Source organism: Ischnura elegans, chromosome 11 (genome assembly GCF_921293095.1).
Source record: "Ischnura elegans chromosome 11, ioIscEleg1.1, whole genome shotgun sequence".
NCBI classification, from domain to species: domain Eukaryota; kingdom Metazoa; phylum Arthropoda; class Insecta; order Odonata; family Coenagrionidae; genus Ischnura; species Ischnura elegans.
Window position 1 is genome coordinate 56768093 of NC_060256.1, and position 21770 is coordinate 56789862.

Sequence of the window (21770 nt, forward strand, 5' to 3'; positions counted from 1 at the left end):
ATTAGGAGCGACATATCCAAACCTCTACACATCCTCTGCTGCCCTACACATAGCATAAAAATTTAGAAATACATTTCATTGTCCAGGAGCAATGTTCCTAAGACTGTACATTTACAAATGTATGCTATATGGGAAGTAATATGTCACATTATGAAAATCCATTACAAAAATGGAAGGAAAACTTTTCACCGTGAATATGATAAGAGGTAGCTGTGCAAAGCAGGTAATGGCAGCATAAAAGCAACCATTGTACAATTTTCTCCATGTACAATGCGAAAAAAATAAAATGAATTATCTCTGATGAATGATGTTAAGGAGAAATCAGAAACCCATGTTACCTTTCCCAAAAAAATATATTATCGTAGAAGTTTTGTTATGCATTAGTAATGACCAACTTATGGCATTGTGTTTACATAATATTTAATGTATACGAATGGGAAATAATATAAACTACATGGAAATGACTCTATTTTATGTTACCATGACAATAAGAGGTGAATGAAAACATATTTATTTGGAAAGCTAAGTAGATAACGAATGTTATCCATGAACATTTCTTAATTTTTTTTATTTTAAACTTTCAGGTATGTCCAGTATTCCTGTCGTCGCCTGTATCTTCCTCGGTTGTCATACTGACCAGATCTCCCATCTTTCAGTTGCCGGATTTTTTTCTTACCTGACGTAAGTGTGTAAACTGATTGTTGTTGATATTTTTCGCATGATTTTGTTTTCAAATAAGTATAAGCAAAAGAATCGAATGCAATCAAGCAGTATCACTGAGTAAAATAACAAAATTACTTGTATCAGTTTGTGCTAGAGCTTTTGCATCGCTGGATTGCTGTTTTCTCCATGTTTATGGGCTAGCTGCGTAGAAGTAATTTTCAATATGCCGTTTTGTGGCCTTTATTGGCCGCATGTTAGATCAGATCTGAGTGACTATCATGCCTTAGATCTGAAAAGAATATGCGGCCAGCATAGGCCTTGAAACTTATTTTGAAAACAACTTCAACGCCACAACCACCCCAACCCGAAAATTACTTGTATCTAGTCCTTCCGATTGTGCAGAAATATTTTCGTGATGCTATAAGGGCGGCTCAGATATCAATCAATTCCAATCCTAGTGACGCTTAAGTAGCTAAGTGATGTTTGGACCTAGTATAATTAAGGCGAAGGGCGGATAATTCTTATACCATTATAAATATGCCGTAGAACATCGCATTGCATATCAAAATCAGAATTGACCTCATCGCCGATCGTATTAAAAGTGCGAGGTTTGAATTCATATAAAGCTTGAAAAAAAAACTGCATAGATTTAAATCGAAATTGGAAGCAATGACGTGGAGGAAGAGCTTTATAATAGCAACAAAGACTTTGTGACTTCCGAAATTTATTTAATTATAATGTACATTTTAGTACTTTAAAATCATTTTAAAGCCGAAACCGGTAGTTCTATAACAAATAAACTGTGGAAGGTAAAAAATCTCTTTATCTCCACTACATGAATTTACTGAGGTTAGTCGTCTAGTCAAAGTAGTTGTCGAGTATTTGAAACCATACATTGACGGTACTTACTTTTGCAAACATCAGTGCAACTTATCCCCTCAAAAAATGTATGAGGAACTATAAAAAATGTAAAATGTATGTCTGCCGCTGAGTATTTACCCGACTGTTAATTAATATAAGAGTGGGTAATATTATCATTAAAAGTATTCTAGCAGGCTAACCACTGGAGTGACGATTTCAAACACTAATTTTGGCGTCAGTGACCAATAACCGTTCTCTGTCATGTCATGGAAATCGAAAATAAATGAGTCCATTAGGTGGTAAAACTGTATGGGTGATGCGAGTTTTTTTGCATTGATAAGGGCTGAGCGACACGCAATTGCCTGGTACCATATAACTTATTCGGTGAATAATTGAATGTGCCAGCTGCATTCCCGTATATTGCACAGCAATGTTTTAAGTTAAACTGCAACAACTGGCATGCAGAATACATTGTTTTAGATACCCTTTTTCGACCCCTATTATTTTTGTATTTCTGTAAGGCTTGAAGAAGGGAGTTCATGAATCAGAGACCTTTTTTTTTAATTCTTTATCGGACGTGATAAATTGCCATTTTATCAATATTATTTCCACACCTGGAGATTCAGTGAGAAAAATCTTTTTTTTTAAAGACCGTGATTTTGTTTTTCTCAAACCCTTTCTCGTCGCAGTTGACGGAGACTCGTTGCCGGCGGGGAATAAAAAAATGTTTTTAAAAAATCTGAAGAAAAACAATTTTTCCGAGTCCAGACCGTTTGGTTTCGTTGAAAATTCGATGAGAGGTTGCCCTTCGGCTGAAAATGAGGAAATCGAAAATAATAATGAAAAAATCACCTTTTTTCGAGTGAGAGCTCTGCACGGAAAAATCTCATTCGCTTTCCCTCTATCTCTTTCTCTCTTTCATCGGATCCAGCCAATACTCTCTCCACTTCAATTGCTTTAAAGTGTTCACTTCGTCCCTCTTTAAAGCAGAACTACGCCGAGTAGACGTGAAGCGTTCGAGGAAAGGCCGTACCGTAGCTATTCATTGCTCACGTCCTCATACTGGCGGAGGAAAACCCTTCACAGCAGAAGAGAAACGATCCGCATTTTTCTCGGGCGATTTTTTGAGTTAATACTGTGTAACATACACTATGGTTACGTCATCGGCGTTTTATTTCCTTTCAAAACTTTTCGTGTGAAATCTATTAAATATATATAAATACTGTGTCTTTGTGTGGACACATTTTAATATTCATTCGTGAATTTTCATAAAGATATAAAAAAATTGTATCGGATCAAAAGTATTTTGTAAAATTTTATGTAAACACTCGTGTTAAACAATATAAACGCATAAGTATTGCTATTTATCAAACTGAAATAAATTATGCTGGAAATAAAGGTGATTGTGAAAAATAGCTTTATTTAAAAGGAAAGCGGAACCGCAAAGATGACAGTAAAAAATGAATTTGATAAATAAATGAATCATCCATGAACACCATATCCTTCTCTGTCAAGGGGTTCTTCAGCTTATGTAGCTTTCTCTGTAGATTGTAGTAAGCAGTATTGTAAAAAGAGCATGTTTTTCCGATCATCTGTTTACCTAATTCAATATATTCAGAAAGCCACATTAGGTTAAGCATGAGGACCATTATTGGGATAAATTTAGCTAGCTAACTTATTTGGAAGATAAAAACAAAAATATCTTCTCATAAATTTTAGGGCCGATAAGTTCGTCGAAGGATTCCAAGATAAATAGGAGAATAATGTTGTGAATTCTTTACGCGATGTTTTTTTGGTTTCAGGCTTGTAAGATGATCTTTTGACTTTCGGTTAGTAGGTGGTACTGTAAGGGATACGTAAAGATGCAGATATGGTAATGCTTAAGGTTAAAGCAAGTATATTAATATTAATTTTACATTTACCAAGGTGAAATATAATTAACGGTATTTCCCTCTAATTGATTGTGCTCATTTAGGGTTTTACAGAAGTAGAATGAATCTCGTATTTCTGCTCCCACTTCTAGGCTTAATCGTAGCCTTGGTTCTCTCCATCGTCATGCCTCTTTCCCTATTTTGATTTGATGCATTACATTATTTATGCAATTTTATTTTCCTCACTGTTTCACTCCCTTTAATATGAAATTGTGATGACAAAAAAGAAAGCCTTTACGGAATTAGAAGATCGTAAGGAATATGCAATTTGCTTTGTATTTGTAAGTTCCAGAAACGATTCCATGAAAGTGAATTATCAGCCAGACGTTATCGCGGATTCCGGAGAAAAGTTAAAATATTTTGTCCGCCGAGAAAGTGTAAAATCTTACATTATAATCGCGTTTATTCCAATATTTTATAATTTTATTTTCCTTAGTTGTTTTTTGACGAAAAGACCAAAATTTGTACATTTTCTGTATAATCTCCTGTCTAATAATCGCTTCTGAAAGGTGAGAGATGGAAACAGTTCCTTTCTATATGCTATCAAAGCGATGGGACAGTGAGAGTTGAATTTCATTCATGTATTCTGTAGCACCAATTCCTAGAACTGCCCCTGCTGAATAAGCTACTCCCTAGCTTCACGAGTCTGATACGCTGCCCACCTTTGGTGTCCATATGGCCGTCCCCGTCATCATAGGCCCGAATCTGGCACGCAATGTGCGACCAACGGAATTATTACTCTCTGCCCCCCCCCCCTGGGAGGACATCGATATTGACTGAGAACAACGGGCGCCTCATGCTATCTGAGCGATGCATCTCATTGCGTGTCCCGTGGCCGTTAGATGAGTGAAGCAAGAACAGGAGACGCGGGGGGCGATAGCGAAGTGTTTGCGTCCGTTAACTGCATATCGTTTTCCGTTCATGCTACACGCAGCTGTGTGGCACATCAATCTCTCAGGGGCGCTGCGTTATAATTGATCAATAGTTTGTTGCACGAATATTACATTATATGATTCTCATGTCCGCCGCTAGAATTGATGTCACTCCGCGCCCATTAAAATAAGATTTCAAAAATATCCACTCGTGGCGCTGCCAGTCACTTCACTTTCCACGAGGTAGTAATAAGAGTAATATGTAACTGAGCCCATAAGTCATATAAATCACTTGTTTAACGCTTCGGAGACGATTGTCAATTAAAAAATACTACTTACTTACACTGTGGTTAATTGCGAAAGTCACACTGAATGAGATACCGTTGCCTAGTGGCGCCACCTAATAAAATGCGCGCGAAGCGGGAATAGATATAATGCTTCACCGCTATGTCCTTGAAACTCCTTTAATGATTTGTTACTCCATCAGGTGTGACCCTATCCGATTCAAATCCCTAGTTAATAGGGTCGTTCACTCATACCCGAAATCCCAATTCAATCAAAAAATTCGGTAGATTAATATATATAGGGCAAAGAATTAGTTACGACGAAAAAAGTCTTCCTCGTTCAGTCATTCACTCAGAATATGAGAATTTTTTTAACGTGAATGTTTCCGCTCGCTTTTTTTAGTCGGTGACGATATTAGGGTATCTGTCCATTTACTCTTTCAGGAAGAACTGCTTATTGAATAAATAAATTGCTCTCAAAAGTACCAGCAACAGTGAACGACGTCAGGTTGAAGCGTCCGGCCGAGTATTGGAGAAGACCGGTGATCGGCTCGGCAAGAGTTTTTTACGTCATCAGCTTATCCGTCAAAGGGTGAAGGCATTCAAATTTTTCGTCATCAATAGTTCGAGAAGGAGGAACTGCTCATTGAGTAAATAAATCGCTGTCTTAAGTACTGGTGACAGTAACCGACGTGAGACCGAAGCATCAGGCTGAGTATTGGAGAAGACCGATGATATCAGCAGGAGTTCTTTACGTCATCAGCTTATCTGTTAAAGGCTCAAGGCATTCAATTTTTTGACATCAATAGCTCGAGAAATATGCGACGCATAGCAAAAAACAAAACTAAGGGTCTATTGATTATTCAAACTCTCTCACAATCGATATTGATTTTAAAAATGTTGAACGTGTCTTATTAATAATGAAATACACTTTGTTACTTTTTAATCCATATTAATAATGAAATACACTTAGTATTTCATTATTTATATGGAGCCTTTCCACCGCGTAAAAGCTTCAAGCTTCGATTTTTAGTCGAACGTGTCCTTCTATGGTATGGCATAATAATGGTGATAATATTTTTACTAACTCAGTGTACGTCAAGCGATAGTTTTTGTGTATTAGCACACACAGAGCATTCATGTAATGATTCATAGAATTCACCGGCTCTGAATCCTAAAGAAGTTTCTACGATTCACAAAACTTTACAGCAGTAGTACAAACGCATAGGACCCTTGCCCCCCTTCTTACAACTCTCCGTAATACTTATCTAATCTTTAATTGGCTAAATACCGTCACTTGGTAGCACATGTATTGCCACTGATTTTATCTCATGCTATATCGTATCCGTAGATATCAATGTAGGTGTCTATATAGGTTTATATTGAGGACTTTCTGTATCGCTCACTTCCACATCTCTCCAATATTTCATCTTTTTTGATTTTTCCCTTTTTGGGCAGTCTGCATTAAATTCCATGGCCAGTACTCGGCCAAAAATAAACGAAAGGCACTTATTTATGTGGTGGGCATCCGTGGCGCAGCGAGGGGTCTTTTGGGGATGAACCCCCCCACTAGAGAAATTTTAAAATTTAACCCATTTTACTTAATTGCATAAATATTTCTTATAGAATGGTGTAAGGGTTAATAAAATACCACTCTGGTGTGATTAATTGATATAATGTAAATTGTGGGATTATTAATCCACTGTAAAATGACTAGAGTGAACAGGGAACCCACTTGCCTATAAAAATGATTTGGTCTCGCTTCTTGAATAGATTGCTTAAAGAATACACTTGTATTTGATTAGCAACGCGGTAGGACCTCTCCGACAGTCGACGTAATAAACAAGATTTCGTCACCAGGCCTACAATGCTTATTTATTGTAGCCATTGTAGAATATAGTTAGTATACCAGGAATGCTAAAATATATTAAAAGTGATATTTCATTGCAATAAATTTTCATCAGTTGTCAACTTTGCCATCAGTGATTCTGGACAGTGTCCAGACAGAATCTCCATAGTGATAGGGAGAATTAATATAGCCAAGACAGTTGGAAATCTTGATTTGGCGGCTGTCAGATCGACCAAAGAGTAAGTACGGGGAAGATTCTATTTTTATTTACGGCCAATATTCCTCAGTGTTTTGACCTTGCACTCGAGGTGCTTATTTTAAGCTCCGTAAACGCGTATGGAGATGGTTTGCGCAAGTAAGCAAGTCTAAAAAAATACTCTTCCCCCACCGATAGCGTCTGAGCGTTTTCTGCTTTGGCTATGGCCCACGGGGTTTCTCGCCGAAGTTCATCGCTCCCTTTCTCCATTTTCGTGCCGAGAGTAAAACACACAGGAAGGCCAGAGACGAAAACACTCAAATTTAGGTAGCTATTGTATCGCGTCTTATGCTTTGCATGCTCAGGAATAGCGTGTGTTTATGGGTCCTCCAGAGTAATTGGTATTGCCATCGATTCTATCACATGTTATATAGCATCCATCGATATCAATGTCGGAATAAATACGGGGTTTTTCAGAAGGAATATGCAATACGTCAGGAGATAGTGGGGAAGACAATATTAAGCATTTTTTGTCCAGAAACATTGAGTTACAACTCCTTAGATGCTGAGCTATGGCAACGCAAACATTTCTTTCTGGATGCACTTTGCAGGTACCATTTAATCTCTGAGCTTAATTAAGCGAGCTTTAAGTGAGTATCAACAATATGTTTGCGCAATCTCACCCATTTACACATAAATTGTTTAAGAAAATTATAATCGCACATTTTTGTCCTAACTTTATTATTTAATTTCCTTAAAAATCCAGAGTATTTTATAAAATGTAGATAAGGCTGAATACCCAAGAAAAACCGTTTTCTTGATAGCTGAAAAATGCACCTAAAATTGATTGCGTTGCTCAGCAACCAAGGAGTTGCGACCCCATGTTTATGGACAAAAAATGCTAAAAATTGTTTCCACTACCACCTCTTTAAGTATTGCAGATTCCTCGTGAAGCACCCAATGTAGGTTTCGACTAAGGGTTTTCTGTTTCCCCAATTACTACATATTTCAATTTTTAACATTTTCTAATATTTCCCTATTTACGCAGTCTGCATTAAACGTCGTAGGCTTAATCTAGTGATTTTTTTTAAACTTCCGATATCCTCTAAAACGAAATCATACTTTGACATTTGGCTCTATAAGGCACTGCCTACGTCCCTCTGATGTACAGCAGCTACAGCCAAAGTAGTAGAACTAAAAGCCTAATTACCTTAATATTAGTCATCCGTTGTAGCGAAGGAAAGAAGTCGCGCAGAGTATATATTTAACAACTATATTGGTAAAGAAGCTCACTAAGAGGTGTATGCAAAAAGGAAATTTTACTACGCTATAGAAGTGGATAGACAATGCCATTAGATACCGTTTTTATATGAGAAGATAATGGATGTGGGAATTGAGGGACACGACCTCCAAAGAAGGCCACAAAATAAGTACCGTGGTGAGAGAAAGGGGAGTACGAGGAGGAAGAACATGAGGCAACTAAAAGCACTAGCTTTGGAATGTGAAAAGTGTATGGCTGCAGTATACTAATCTTACGATTACAATACTAAGAGGAGTTGACTCCGGTATTTACTTCGGCTAGAGAACTTGATGGAAAGCGGCATCATCTTGTAATTCCTGTAGTTATTTATCTTCATAAAAGGCCCAAATGAGTGCATTTATGCAAAATTTAATATTTTCTGGAAGAAGTGATATGTTAGTAGTTCTGATGTAGTTGTTATATTTTAAATTGGATTCCCGGGGATTTATCTGATGAAAACTCGCTGAAATGTTTATTTAAACGCCAAGTTCCCTGAGCCAAGGCATATATTTCAAGGGCAAACGAGGCATTTACTGCGCTGTTACTTTAAAGGGACATTCACTAAATTTTAAATACAATAAACTGCTGTACTTTTAAGAGTTTAAGACATAGTGACGGCCATTCTCGTGCGGGCGCAGAACATTTGGGCACAAATCATTCCACTCTTCCTTTTAGATTAGTCTACAGTTTGGTCTTTAAGCCTAAGGATATGTCTCCATTTTTATCTTTTCACTCGTTGTTCTCGTCCAGAAATAAGTGCAGAAAAACTTCTATCTCATCATAATGAACATGCTCTGGGTGGGTTTATCCTTTTTTCTTCTTTGCGGCGATGCGCAAGGGAGAGGAAGCAAAAAGAGTTTGAGTGGGAGAGAAATCACTTCTCTTGGGACGGATATCGCGTGCGAGTGTGATACTTGATATTGTACATCTCCTGAGGACTCGAGGAAGATTACAGCCAGTGGGGCTTCTGCCGGAGTTCGTAAACCTCGACGCGCGCTTTCTCCCTCGCGAGACGGGCGAGGACCCAGAGTGTAGTTTGTCAACGCATCGATCTCCAGCAGTCAAGAGGGGATGCCTGTCCGCGCCAAAAATGAAGTAAAAACTTCATAATGTTAAAGAGAAAAATAAACGACTCGGAACACTTGCCATGAGGATATTCACCCAGCGATGAACAACCTCGGCGACGATGTAGACGTCATTTCTCGTCCCCCGCCAGCCTTCTCTTCATTGGGATCCTTGCACGTCACTTCTTCAAACCCCTCGTGTCGCTCCACCTCATTTCAGCGTGGCCACGTCAATTTCAAAATTCCCTTCATTGCCATGCCGTGCTTGGCTCAGTTTTTTTCATGAATCAAGGTCGTTAGTTAACCTTTACAGTGGGAATGGGGCGTTTTGTGTCTCTATTCGGTGTAATTTTCTGGGGGAAAGGGGTAAAGGAAACATATTTTTACAATATAGAATTACAATTTACTGACGTAGATGTATTAGTAAAATGAAAAATTGCTGTATTTTCTCTGGCTGTTTTTAGCACGAAGCGTTTCATAGTTACAGCAACATTCTCTGGTGTTATTTTCTCATATATTGTTGTAATATCAAAACGCGTCGTGCACAAATAAATTCATTTAAAGTACTGAAATGTTCCATCTATCTAATGTTAATAACTTTCACCATATCTTGCCAAATAATATAACAGATATACACATTAGGTTCCGGTTTTTTTGAGCTACCAAATATTGGGGACTGCCGTTTATTTGGGGAAAATCTTCAAGAACAGATTATATTAAATAGATAAATTAACAATTACCCTGAGTTACCCTAAGCGGTTTATTTTCTCGGCGACGATATAGACGTCATTCCCTCGTCCCTCGCCCATCTTCTCTTCATTGGAATCCTTTTACGTAACTTCTCCTAACCCCTCATGACGCTCCACCTCATTTCAGCGTGGCCACTTCAATTTCTGTATTCCCATCATTGACATGCCGTGCTTGACTCAGTTTTTTTACTCAAGGTCATTATTTAACCTTAACGTTGGGATTAGGGCGTATCTTGTCTCTATTTGGCGTAATTTGCGAGGGGAACGATGCAAAGAACATTTTTCTAAAGTATATACATTGGTTAAGAAAAATATGAAGTATTTTTACGAAATTTATTGGAGCACGACGCGTTTCCCTGTTATAACGATATTCTCAAGTTTCGTTATAATAACCTAACACTTGGTAAAAGAAAACTAATTTTTGAATATTGAAATCAGCATGCTTAGTTTAGCGTAAACAGTCCAAAAATTGTATTCAACAGAAAATATGTTAACAAATATTCCCCGGTGTAATCCACTGTTATTTCCTTGAATAATAGCGAATTGAGTCATGTATTCTACGTAATATCCATCACTAGGTATGTCTCTTCCTTAACATCGCCCTGACAATGTGGAGAATCAGTGGTGGAGCGTATCGTCAGTTTGGAAGTAAGAGATTAAGGGAAACTGCTTCGGATTTACAGGAACGCCTCTCTTTTTCACCCCTTCGTCAGTTCCCTTTTGTTTTCTTCCGGCCTTAATGCCCATCATACCCCAACGGAGTCACTCCACCAAGATGGAGTGGGCTTTTTTACTCGTGGAGGAAAAAGCTTTTTGGGACGCCCTGCATGAGAATGGCGATTTATGGATGACATATATCACGGGACTGTCCCCACGGATCTGGGCAATGAACGAGGCGGTTTTCTTGGGGCAGTAGCGTTTCAAGATTCTTGGGGGTGTGGATTTTGCCGCTAGGGCTGGCGTATGAGTGGTCACCGAGTCCTCGAAGAAAGGTTTGATGCGTCGTGATAGTGTTAAACGGGTAGCATCACATACACCAATCACGAAAATTACAAAAGAGGATCCTTAAGTAGGCCTCTAAATGTGTTGCCACCCTTCGCGCATTCAAATAGGTTTACAAAGTCGCCACTCGCGTCGCTGACGGACAAAGTGATCACGGGGAAATAAGGTAATTAATAGGGGTGTCAACCGAAATTGACGTTCATTATGATGTTATTTATCAAATTCACAACTCTTCAATGCTATTCCTCGCATTTTCACTGACTATACTGCAAAATATTGGGAAAAAAGTGGATCGCATTTCACTCATCACCATTTCGTAGACATTTTTGAATGTCAATTAAAATGCGACCGTAGTGGGAACACAAATCAGCCTTCTATGGGATGGAAATGGGCCTTTTGTGATCAGTACCCTCTATGCACGCGGTCATTGTTTCCGTAACTCTTTCCATCGCCATGATGAAAGAACACTAATAGTAATTTCCAATGGCTATTTTAATTTAAATCATCGGCCTACGTCCCTCTGATCTATACCAGCTAGAGCTAAATTAGTAGATCTAAAAGGTTAATTACCTTAATATTAGTCATTATTTCTCCATTTTAGTGAAGGAAAGAAATCGCGGAGCGTACATATTTAACAATTATATCTGTAAAGAAGTTCCCTATGAGGAGGTGTACCCAAAATAAGACACGATGCACACGGTAGAGAAGTCCGAATTTGCGGGGAGTTATTAACTGTAATTAGGGATGCTAACCAAAATTTCTATTCGATATAATATTATATATATGAAATTCCTGAATTTTTAAAAGCCGTGTTTTTTTAGCGTGTAAGAAAAAAAATGACTCAATGAAAATGACACAATGTGTAGAAACCATGGCCTGTTATTGAGTTTTGGAATTAAAAAGTGTGTAAATCACCATTTGTGATCCACCACCAAATCACGCCAGAAACGATTGATATCTTTCCATCACTCCGTCCGTAAGTTACCGGAGTTCTCTCTTTAGGGCATTATCCAGAAAGGGAGGAAGTTCAACCTTGGAATGCTGTAAAGGCAAGGGAAGAATCATCGAAGCGGCTGCGATGAAGAAAACGGAAGGTTTTAAAAATAGAATTGAAAAAGTGCCTCTTGTCAAAATATTTCCGAGCTATACAAGATTTTAGGGAGAGGACGTTACCTCTCGTCCAAGAATGTCACTTTCAATTTACATTCTGTTCATCTCCTGGGTTGAAGGCTGATGCAAAGTAAACAGGACGCGTGTCGCAAGTTGCTTATGTATAATTTCACTTTAATATTTGTGGAAAAAGCTCGTAATAGTATTCCTTTCGAAATAGGATTTGTTGCCATCCTTAAAGCCGAAAATTTAACTCAGTTTTGAATTTTCCTACTGTTTACGTTAACATTTTCCATCTTCCTTGAACACTACTTTCCTCGTCTCGATGAAAAATGTGCAATCCCTCGCAAAGCTTCATTGACCCTTAGAAATCGACTAGTGTCTGATGCGCGCCGTGAATTCCAGTGAATATGTGAAGTACCAAGTCAAAACTACGTTAAGCTGAAAGGCGAGGACGTTACCCCGCCGCCACCGAGGCCGGCTAAAGAGTGCGAAAAACTAAAAATGAAACAAGATAAAGGTACTAGTTAGACTCGTCATGAGCTTCCGCGCATGAATTTCAGCGCAAGGGGTTAAAAATTGAGGTCAAGGGAATAAAGAAACCTTCAATTTATAGATTTTTATGTATACCACAACGGAACATTGAAATCTTGTGGGCCGAGCACCGAACCCTGTGGTACACGGTCCTGAAAGAATCCGCATCTCTATCTTGTTGCTCCACGCTGTCTCTTGTGGGACGTTTTTGGCGACAAGGACAGGGGGATGTGTGCTGCCGCAAAGTTGGGAATGGAGATGGTTTTGTCGTCGGAAGAGGAGGAAGACTGTGGGAGGAGGTTTCTCAGATGGGGACTCACTCCTGTGGTACTCCTAAGGCTCTTCTCTTCTAGAGACTTGGAGTATCCGGAGGTGTTATATAGAGGGCGCGGAAGTGAGAGAGGTGAGACCAGGAGGCTTTTCCAAGGGTGCAAGGAGAAATCCTTAGGGTTTACCTCCGAGGGGAAGGGTTCGCATAACATATTCATGGATTCTTTACCGTCTCTCATCTGGGAGTGGAAAGTTGCGTTCCTTTCGTGGAGGAGTGGGAAAAAATGTGAGGTGAGGATAACGAAAGATAGGATGGGGTGACTTTGGATGTGATAAAAACTAAGAAAATAACTAAATATTTCGGCGGGAGGGCTTAGGGTCTAGGAGATTACGCTATAAAAGGAACGTAAACATTTTTGAGGAGGAAGGAATGATCGGTGACTAGAAATTTTGCCATTCAATAATCAACATCATTCGATCATTTTGCTAACCATTTACAGTTGGGGTCAGCTACATTTTTTAATGCAAAATCGATTTCACATCGTCCGGAGGGCCACAACGCTCCACGCCACTTTACCACCACGTCAATAAAGTGAAATAAGCATAATTTCAAAGTGCAATAATCTTTATTGGTTAAAAATTTCAATCAATCAATGCGTTTTTTGACATTTTTTTATTTTTTACGAGTGCTTCAATATTTGGTTCGCGACACAATATTTTCTTTAGCCTCTAGGGGCCGAAAGAAATTACTAGACGGGCCGCGGGTTGAAGACCGTTGATTTATAGGTACAGCTCGAGCGATCGCTCCAGTGATGGCGGAAAAATTTACCGTTCCACGCGATCATTTTCCGCGATGGCTCGTGGGATAGGCTCCATCCTTCGAGCTTCCTTTTTCCATCACTTGGCTCGTCCCTTTTTCCGTCCCTGAAACCATATCTGGCACCGTCCTTCAGCCAACAGAACTCAAGGCCGCTAGCAGCGATTTTATACGCCACGCTTGGCATTTAATTGAATTACTGTTATTAATACGAAAAGTGACGGTAAAAGTGATGGAAAAGGGAACGATTGGAATGACCATGTGATTCAGAAAATGATGGGTCAAGCGATCATTCTTTTGGACGCTGAAAAAATATCGCTGGAGCCATCATTCTGAGGAACGAAAAAATTGGTTGTGTTATTTAGGCTTTAGCATTTGCCATTACGTTAATTAATTTTTCATTCCACCCATCCACCATCATTATTGTAATTATTATATAAGTACTCTACCGATTAAGGTAGGTGTGTATGGAGTATTTAACAAGTATTCTGTCACACTACCCTCCCCTTATGGATTTCCCTCTTCAATTCACTATAAGACCTACTCCCTTTCATTCTATCTAACAATCCTATTCTTTTTCATCTTCTCCCTCGTTTACCTAACATTCTTACCTCTAACACTGTTTTCAACATCCCTCCCCGCTAAGTACTCGTTCCATCCATACCTTCTGTCTCCTCCGTCCCTCGTATAGAAGCTGCCTCTCCTCACCCACCATGACCAGCACTTCGTCCTTCCTCTTCCTCTCCTCTTCAACTTCTTAATTCTTCTCCATACCAATGTTTCGAACGCCTTCAGTATTCCCTCGTCCTCCTTCCTGTCCACTTTTCCGCACCTTAAAACACTACACTCCAGATCAGACTCTTCACTTAACTTTTCTTCAAACTATTCCATAACCATCCTCACATAGGCTCCTTACCGTTCACGAACGCCTCCTTTACTAACGCAATCCTCTTCCTTTTGTTCTTACTGCTGTATTATTCGTTTTTGTCGTATAATTTACATTTCCTACCATTTAATTTTTCTTCATTCTAACACTATTTGAAAAAGAAATTGACTTTTTATTGTATCTTACATTACACTATTAAGCATACTAAATTCTTTGTTTACCGTTAATTACAGCAGATAACTGAAAAATAAGAATATTTCATGAAATATATGATAAAATATTTCATATACTGCGCACGAATAGTATTCTATAGCAAACACCAAAAGTCATATTTTTATAGCTAAAAAAGTACCTGGTGATCTGAAGGAAAAATCGTTAACACCGGAAATTTAAACCACACTTTGTTAAAAATATTTTTTAGTCAAAGACTATTATTTTTTATGATTAAATATCTCCTCTTAAAAACTAAAAACTTTCGAGTGTCTTTTCATTAATTTCTCTTCTTTCGTTCAAAAGAACGGCGCTTTTTTATGTACTAAAATAATAGCTTTTTCTTTATTTGTATCATTTTCTGTTCACAATGAACCTAGTAAGATATATGTTTGTTGATGAAAAATATTTCCCAAGGTATTATTATTGTTTGGGATTAGTTTTCTGTGCTTTGTGATGAAAATTCGCGATTTGGTACACTTTGAAAAAAAAAGAAATGGGGCAAAATATTTCCCATGATTCCCATTCATGAGGAATTGCGGATTTTTAAGGAAGATTACCAGCCGCGAGCAATGATAATAGATGAACTATGGGCCGCCACCTAAGTAAAGAGTAACCTTTACAATGCTTTTGGCTCTTTAAGCTCCTAAGGAACACAATGAAGAACGTTTAAATAATGTAAAAAAATCTTCTTTTGAGTGAAACTCATTAAGTTGGGACAGATTTTCATTGATATTTTGGGCTTTAGTTCTCATTAAAAATTATGATTTGAGAGTATCGAAAAAATGTTGCAGTGTGTGTACACTCGCGTCGTAGATTTATTAGATTTGTATAGCTAAGCTATGATTGGTATTAGAAAATCCAGAACAAAATCAAGGCTCCAGGTTATAAAGAAAGCAGCATTATCTGCATATATCTTGACGAAAAGATTATTATCAACGAAGTACGTCTGCCATTACTAAGCTATGGCTCACGGATACTAGGAGTCAGAATAGTAATCCTACGGTTACAAAGATATAAGCGGCAAGTATTGAAAAAATTATGTAGTGTGTGAACACTCGCGTCATAGATCTTTTAGATTTGTATTGCCAAGCTATGATTGGTATTAGAAAATCCAGGACAAAAAAGGCACCAGGTTATAGACATAGCAGAGGTATCTGCGCATATCTCGACGAAGAGATATTATTATCAACGGTGATCAATTCAAGATAGCCAATATGTCTTTAAATTAGCCTAATTTAATTGAAGCTGTTTTCATTCCTTCATGGCTTATATAAAGGGCAGGTAAAAAAATTATTGTACTGATATGTCTCTATAGAACGAAGGGATCTCTAAGCCCTGATTTAATATGCTGTTTTCCTTTGAGGTACTTGATGGTTGGTTAAGAGTTCTCTGTCGACCTTAAGGAGTCGTTTGGATTTTGTAAACAAAAAACTTTCCCGCTATGAAAAAGGAATCGCTATTCATCTCATAACGCACCACTCCTTTGGGTATCATCTTGATTTATCCGTTTCCAAAACCTCATCAATTTTGGGGTGACCCTTGATCCCTTTTTGAATCGTTTGATGGTACCAATATCCACCTGCCATTCAGAAACACGCTTTGAGAGATCACCTGTCGGAAACCCCTTGAAAAAGCTTTTTTCTACCTCTTTGATATTCCATTCCTCTGGTGACCCATACCCGTGCGTCCAACCCGTGCTCATCCTGCTCAACGTGCTGGATGGCGACAGCTGCTAATTACTGCCCTTGATGTCAGAGTTCAGGTTAATCCTATCCTTTCTTTATTTTACTTAATCTTATTCATGCATGCCTTAATAAGTTGTGATGGATCCTAAGACAAGGAAATCATTAATCAAAAAGAGAGGTATCATCAAAGCTTCTCTTGCAAGACTACATAGTTTCGCTACTAACTTTAATGAAAGCTCTCAAAGTGTACTTGAACTGAGGGTCAGACAGGAAAGATTGTCGGAGATTTATCAAAGTTATTGCTGTGTTCAAGAAGAATTAGAGCTTGAGGATAGTGAGGAAGATCACTCGGAGGACAGGGCAGCATTTGAAGAACAGTATTATGCAGTGCAAGCAATTTATCTTAAATTGCTTCAACCAGAAAGTGAGGATCACGCGAGTCAGTCATCTCGAGTTAACTCAGCTGATTTTCGTCTTCATAATGCTCCTCAAATTAGACTTCCAACTATTGAATTACCAAAATTTAAGGGAAATTTTGAAGAGTGGCTACATTTTAAGGATACATTTGAAGCATTAATTTGTAATAATTCACAATTGTCGGCCGTGCAGAAGTTTCATTACTTATTGTCTTCTTTAGAAGGAGAGCCTCATCAATTAATCCAAAATCTTCAGGTGACGAACGAAAATTTTGATGTAGCGTGGGACCTAATAAAAAGAAGGTACCACAATACAAGGCTGATTGTTTCAACACATCTGAAAAATCTATTAAGAATGCCAACCGTCTCTAAAAATAGAATTGATTCGCTGAGAGCACTAATCAATCATGTCCAAGCGAATGTAAATGGAGTAAATGCTTTAAACATCACTGTGCCATTGTTTGATATATTGTTAAATCAAATGATTTTGGATCACTTGGACAGTGACACGAGAAAGGAGTGGGAACTTCATTCCGAAGCGGAGGAAATGCCCACATTGAGGCTAGTTTTAGAATTTTTAGAGAAGAAATGCAAGGCCTTAGAAAGTATCGGATCCACTTCAGAAGTGCCAACAGCTAAATTTAGCTCCAGTGTGAAGCCACAATCAAAATTCCATCAGTCATATGTAACAATAGGTGGAAAATGTGTGCTATGTAAGGAGCATCATCATTTGTACAAATGCCCTGAGTTTTTGCAAATGGAGGTTCAACAACGTAGAACATTAGTTAAGAAACATAATTTATGTTTCAACTGTTTGAATATTTACTCAAAGGATCATAAATGCTCCACACAGAGGTGTCGTGAGTGTAACAGAAGACATCATACTCTATTGCATCGTAGATATTCCACAACTAAGCCCTCACAAGATGGGACACAAACTCTTCAATCATCACAACAAGTGAGTCTTGGGAACTCGCCTGCAGTTCCTTTACAGAAGTCTTCAAGTAACTATTGTGCCTTCAAAATGAAATCCGTCCCACAAGTCATGTTAGCCACTGCGTTAGTAGAGGTTAGGAATCGATTTGGGCAATTTGTACAGTGCAGAGCCTTACTTGATTCAGGATCTCAAATTAATTTCATCACTGAAAATTTAGCTCAGAAACTGCAACTACCCAAAGTCAAACACCATACTCCAATCTTGGGGATAGATAAGGTACGATCAGAAACAAATAGTAAACTATATTTGAATCTAAGATCTCGCGTTAGTAACTATGACACCACTATCGAGTGTGCAATAATTCCCCGAATTACCGGTCCAATTCCATCCACAAGACTGGACATCGGCGAGTGGAATATTCCAAAAAATGTGGTCTTGGCTGATGAATACTTCAACCAACCAAACGCAATTGACCTATTGTTAGGTGCTCAAATCTTTTATGAAGTGCTAGGGCCAAACAAAATGAAGAGACCAGGTGAATTTCCAATTCTTCAAGAAACCCTCTTTGGATGGATCCTGGCTGGTGTCATTCCTAGTAACAATAATGACACTTCATCATTTCAACCTCAACAAATTGCATCACATTGCCTTCAAGTATCATTGGAAGACCTTATCCAGGAATTCTGGAACATTGAATCAATCCAAACGCCTACCTTAACATCTGAGGAAAGGGAATGTGAAAGGCATTTCATCAACCATACCAGGCGTCAGGAAGATGGAAGATTTGTAGTTAAACTACCAACCAAAATGGATCCTATGGTGCTTGGGAAATCAAGACACACAGCATTGGGTAGATTGCTACAAATAGAAAGGAAAATGAACAAGAATGTGGATTTGTTTAAGTCATATCATGAATTCATGAGGGAATATTTAGAACTAGGGCACATGCAACATCAAGTTCAACAATCTCAAGAATCAAGTTTTTATCTTCCACATCATCCTGTTTTTAAGGCCTCCAGCTCAACCACATCCATGCGAGTAGTTTTTGATGCCAGTAGCAAGACTACTTCAGGTTTGTCATTGAATGACATATTAATGGTGGGACACTCAACTCAGCAAGATCTATACTGCATCATTCTCAGATTTCGCACTCATCAGATAGCTATGGTAGCTGACATAGAGAAGATGTACCGACAAATATTAGTTCATCCTGATGATCGCAAGCTACAACGGATTTTATGGCGAAAGTCACCACAAGACGAAGTTGAAGAATATCATCTCACTACTGTGACCTATGGTACTGCTTCTGCTCCATTTTTAGCCACAAGGTGCTTGGAACAACTTGCTCAAGAAAATGAAGAGAACCATCCTAGCATTTCAAAGATTATACATGAAGACTTTTACGTGGATGATCTTCTTAGTGGTGCATCTACCCTTCTAGAAGCACTGGAATTCTACAAGGAATTGACCTCAGTATTAAGGACTGCTGGTTTTTCATTAAGGAAATGGTCTACAAATTCTCCTGAATTGTTGGCAAACATCCCTTTGCATTTACAAGAAACCAAACTTCAGTCATCCCTTGGACATGGAGTTGTTACTGCATTAGGATTACACTGGGATCCAGCCAGTGATCAGTTTCAAATAAAAAGTAACTTAGCCTTACCTAATCATAATCTTGTTGTAACAGGTGCAACAAAAAGAAAGGTGATGTCTATCATAGCAACCATTTTTGATCCACTTGGATTGATCAGTCCTGCAGTTGTTTCATACAAAATATTTCTGCAGACATTGTGGCAAGAAGGAATTGATTGGGATGAGGAACTTACACCCTCTCTGTCGAGTACTTGGACAAAGCTCTTTGAACAAATTCCAATACTTACTAAGATAACAATTGATCGTAAGGCTGTATGTGATCATGATACAACCTTACACCACAAGGACACATCTAAAATTAAGTTTGATGCTCAGCCCAACCTGGAAATTCATGGATTTTGTGATAGTAGCCAAAGGGCTTATGGTGCATGTCTGTATCTTCGGTCAGTTGATTGTCAGGGTAATTATGTGTCTAAACTTTTGTGTTCTAAATCTAAGGTTGCTCCTGTGAAAACAGTATCACTGCCTCGTCTTGAATTATGTGGAGCTTTACTCCTAGCAAGGCTATATGATAAGGCTAGAGTAGCTCTGAATCTACGTGTACATAAAGTTTATTTGTGGAGTGACTCCACATTGGTGCTAACATGGTTGGCAGGAAGCTCATCAAGATGGAAAACCTTTGTTGGCAACCGAGTATCCATTATTCAAGATATCACATCTAACGCTCATTGGAGACATGTCCCTTCAGTGTGCAATCCAGCAGATCTTATTTCACGTGGAATGACTGCTGATTCTCTTACAATTTCTAGATTATGGTGGAATGGTCCAGAATGGCTTAATCTAGCGGAATCATTCTGGCCAACATTAACTTTGGAATTACCCAATCAGATAATTCCTGAGGTGAAAGTTTTGCATTCTTCTGCTGATCCTGCTCCTCAAGACTGGATCCAACGTTTCTCCAAATTACATAAACTTGTTCGAGTTATCGCATACTGCAAAAGATTTATTGATAATTCCAGGATGCCTAAGTCCAGTCGTCAAACTTCATGTCTTACTGCAAGGGAACTGGATGCTGCATTACTGTCATGTGTTAAAATGGTCCAGCACATTCACTACTGTAAGGAAATCAATGACTTAGTGAACACAAGGGAAATATCTCACAAGAGCAAATTAATGAGTCTAGTACCCTTTTTGGATCAAGATGGACTATTACGAGTGGGTGGAAGATTGCAACAGTCTCTTTTATGTTATGATGCAACTCATCAATTCATATTACCAGTAGAACATCATTTTACTAAACTACTCTTGAAGGCCGAGCACTTAAGATTGTTACATGCTGGCCCACAGCTATTAATAGCCTCCATCCGTCAGAGATTTTGGATTCCAGCTGTTAGAAGTTTATCACGGAAAGTAGTGCATGAATGTCTTCGCTGCCACCGACTGAAGGTCCAAGCATCAAAACAATTAATGGGAGAGTTACCTTCTTTGAGAGTGCAACCTGGAAGACCATTTAAGGGCACAGGTATCGATTATGCTGGTCCAATCCTTTTAAGGCTTGGTAATTCACGAAGCAGGACAATTATTAAGGGATATATTGCAATATTTGTATGTTTATCAACCAAGGCAGTACATTTAGAAGCCGTCACCAGTTTAACTACAGAATCCTTCCCTTCAGCCTTAAGAAGATTCATTGGACGTCGTGGCATACCTTCTCACATCATGTCTGATAATGCAACTAATTTTCGAGGTGCTGCACGACATATTAAGGACTTGTACCAGTTACTTCAATCAAATAATTTTTCTGAGAAGATACAAGGATTTTTAGCTGGAAATAGCTGTTAATGGAGTTTTATCCCTCCTTATGCACCACACTTTGGTGGGATATGGGAAGCTGCCGTGAAATCAATGAAATACCATTTAAGAAGAGTGTTAGGAGAAAACGTTGTTACATATGAGGAATTAGCCACATTATTAGCACAAATTGAGGCATGTATGAATTCCCGACCCATCTCCTACCTTTCCAACCAACCTGATGATATTAGTTATTTATCACCTGCACATTTTCTCATTGGTGAACCCTTGACCCAATTACCATCTCCTGACTACTCTGACGAAAGGGTTAGTAATCTTTCCAGGTGGCAGCAGCAACAACAACGGCTGCAGCATTTTTGGAACCGTTGGACCAAGGATTATTTACAGGACCTGCAACAGCGTCGTCGCTGGCGGCAAACCTAACCAGATTATCAACCTGGAATGGTAGTACTTCTGAAGGATGATCATCTACCACCATTAAAATGGAATTTAGGGACTATAACTGAAGTGTTTAAAGGACCTGATGGACGGGTTCGAGTTGCTCAATTAAGGACATCCAATGGCTATGTTAAAAGGCCTATTGTTAAGCTATGTCCTTTACCTGTGACAACATAATTTGTTTTGGAACCAGGGGTTCCAAGGGGGCCGGTATGTTGGCGCCAAGACATTTGAATTGCGCTCACTGCCTTTTCATTATTGTTTTGTTTTTTTTTGTCTTTTGTCAGT

At 38.6% G+C, this 21770-nt stretch overlaps 1 protein-coding gene across 1 annotated transcript in view; it reads left to right on the top strand.

Annotated features, from left to right (window-relative positions):
* Nucleotides 1–18161: 18161 nt before the first annotated feature.
* Nucleotides 18162–21770, top strand: part of LOC124167635 — a 124045-nt gene continuing 120436 nt past the window's right edge. Inside the window, exon 1 of the mRNA XM_046545615.1 lies at nt 18162–19692. Within this exon, the coding sequence (XP_046401571.1) occupies nt 18162–19692 (1531 nt within the window). The remainder of the gene's footprint in view (nt 19693–21770) is intronic.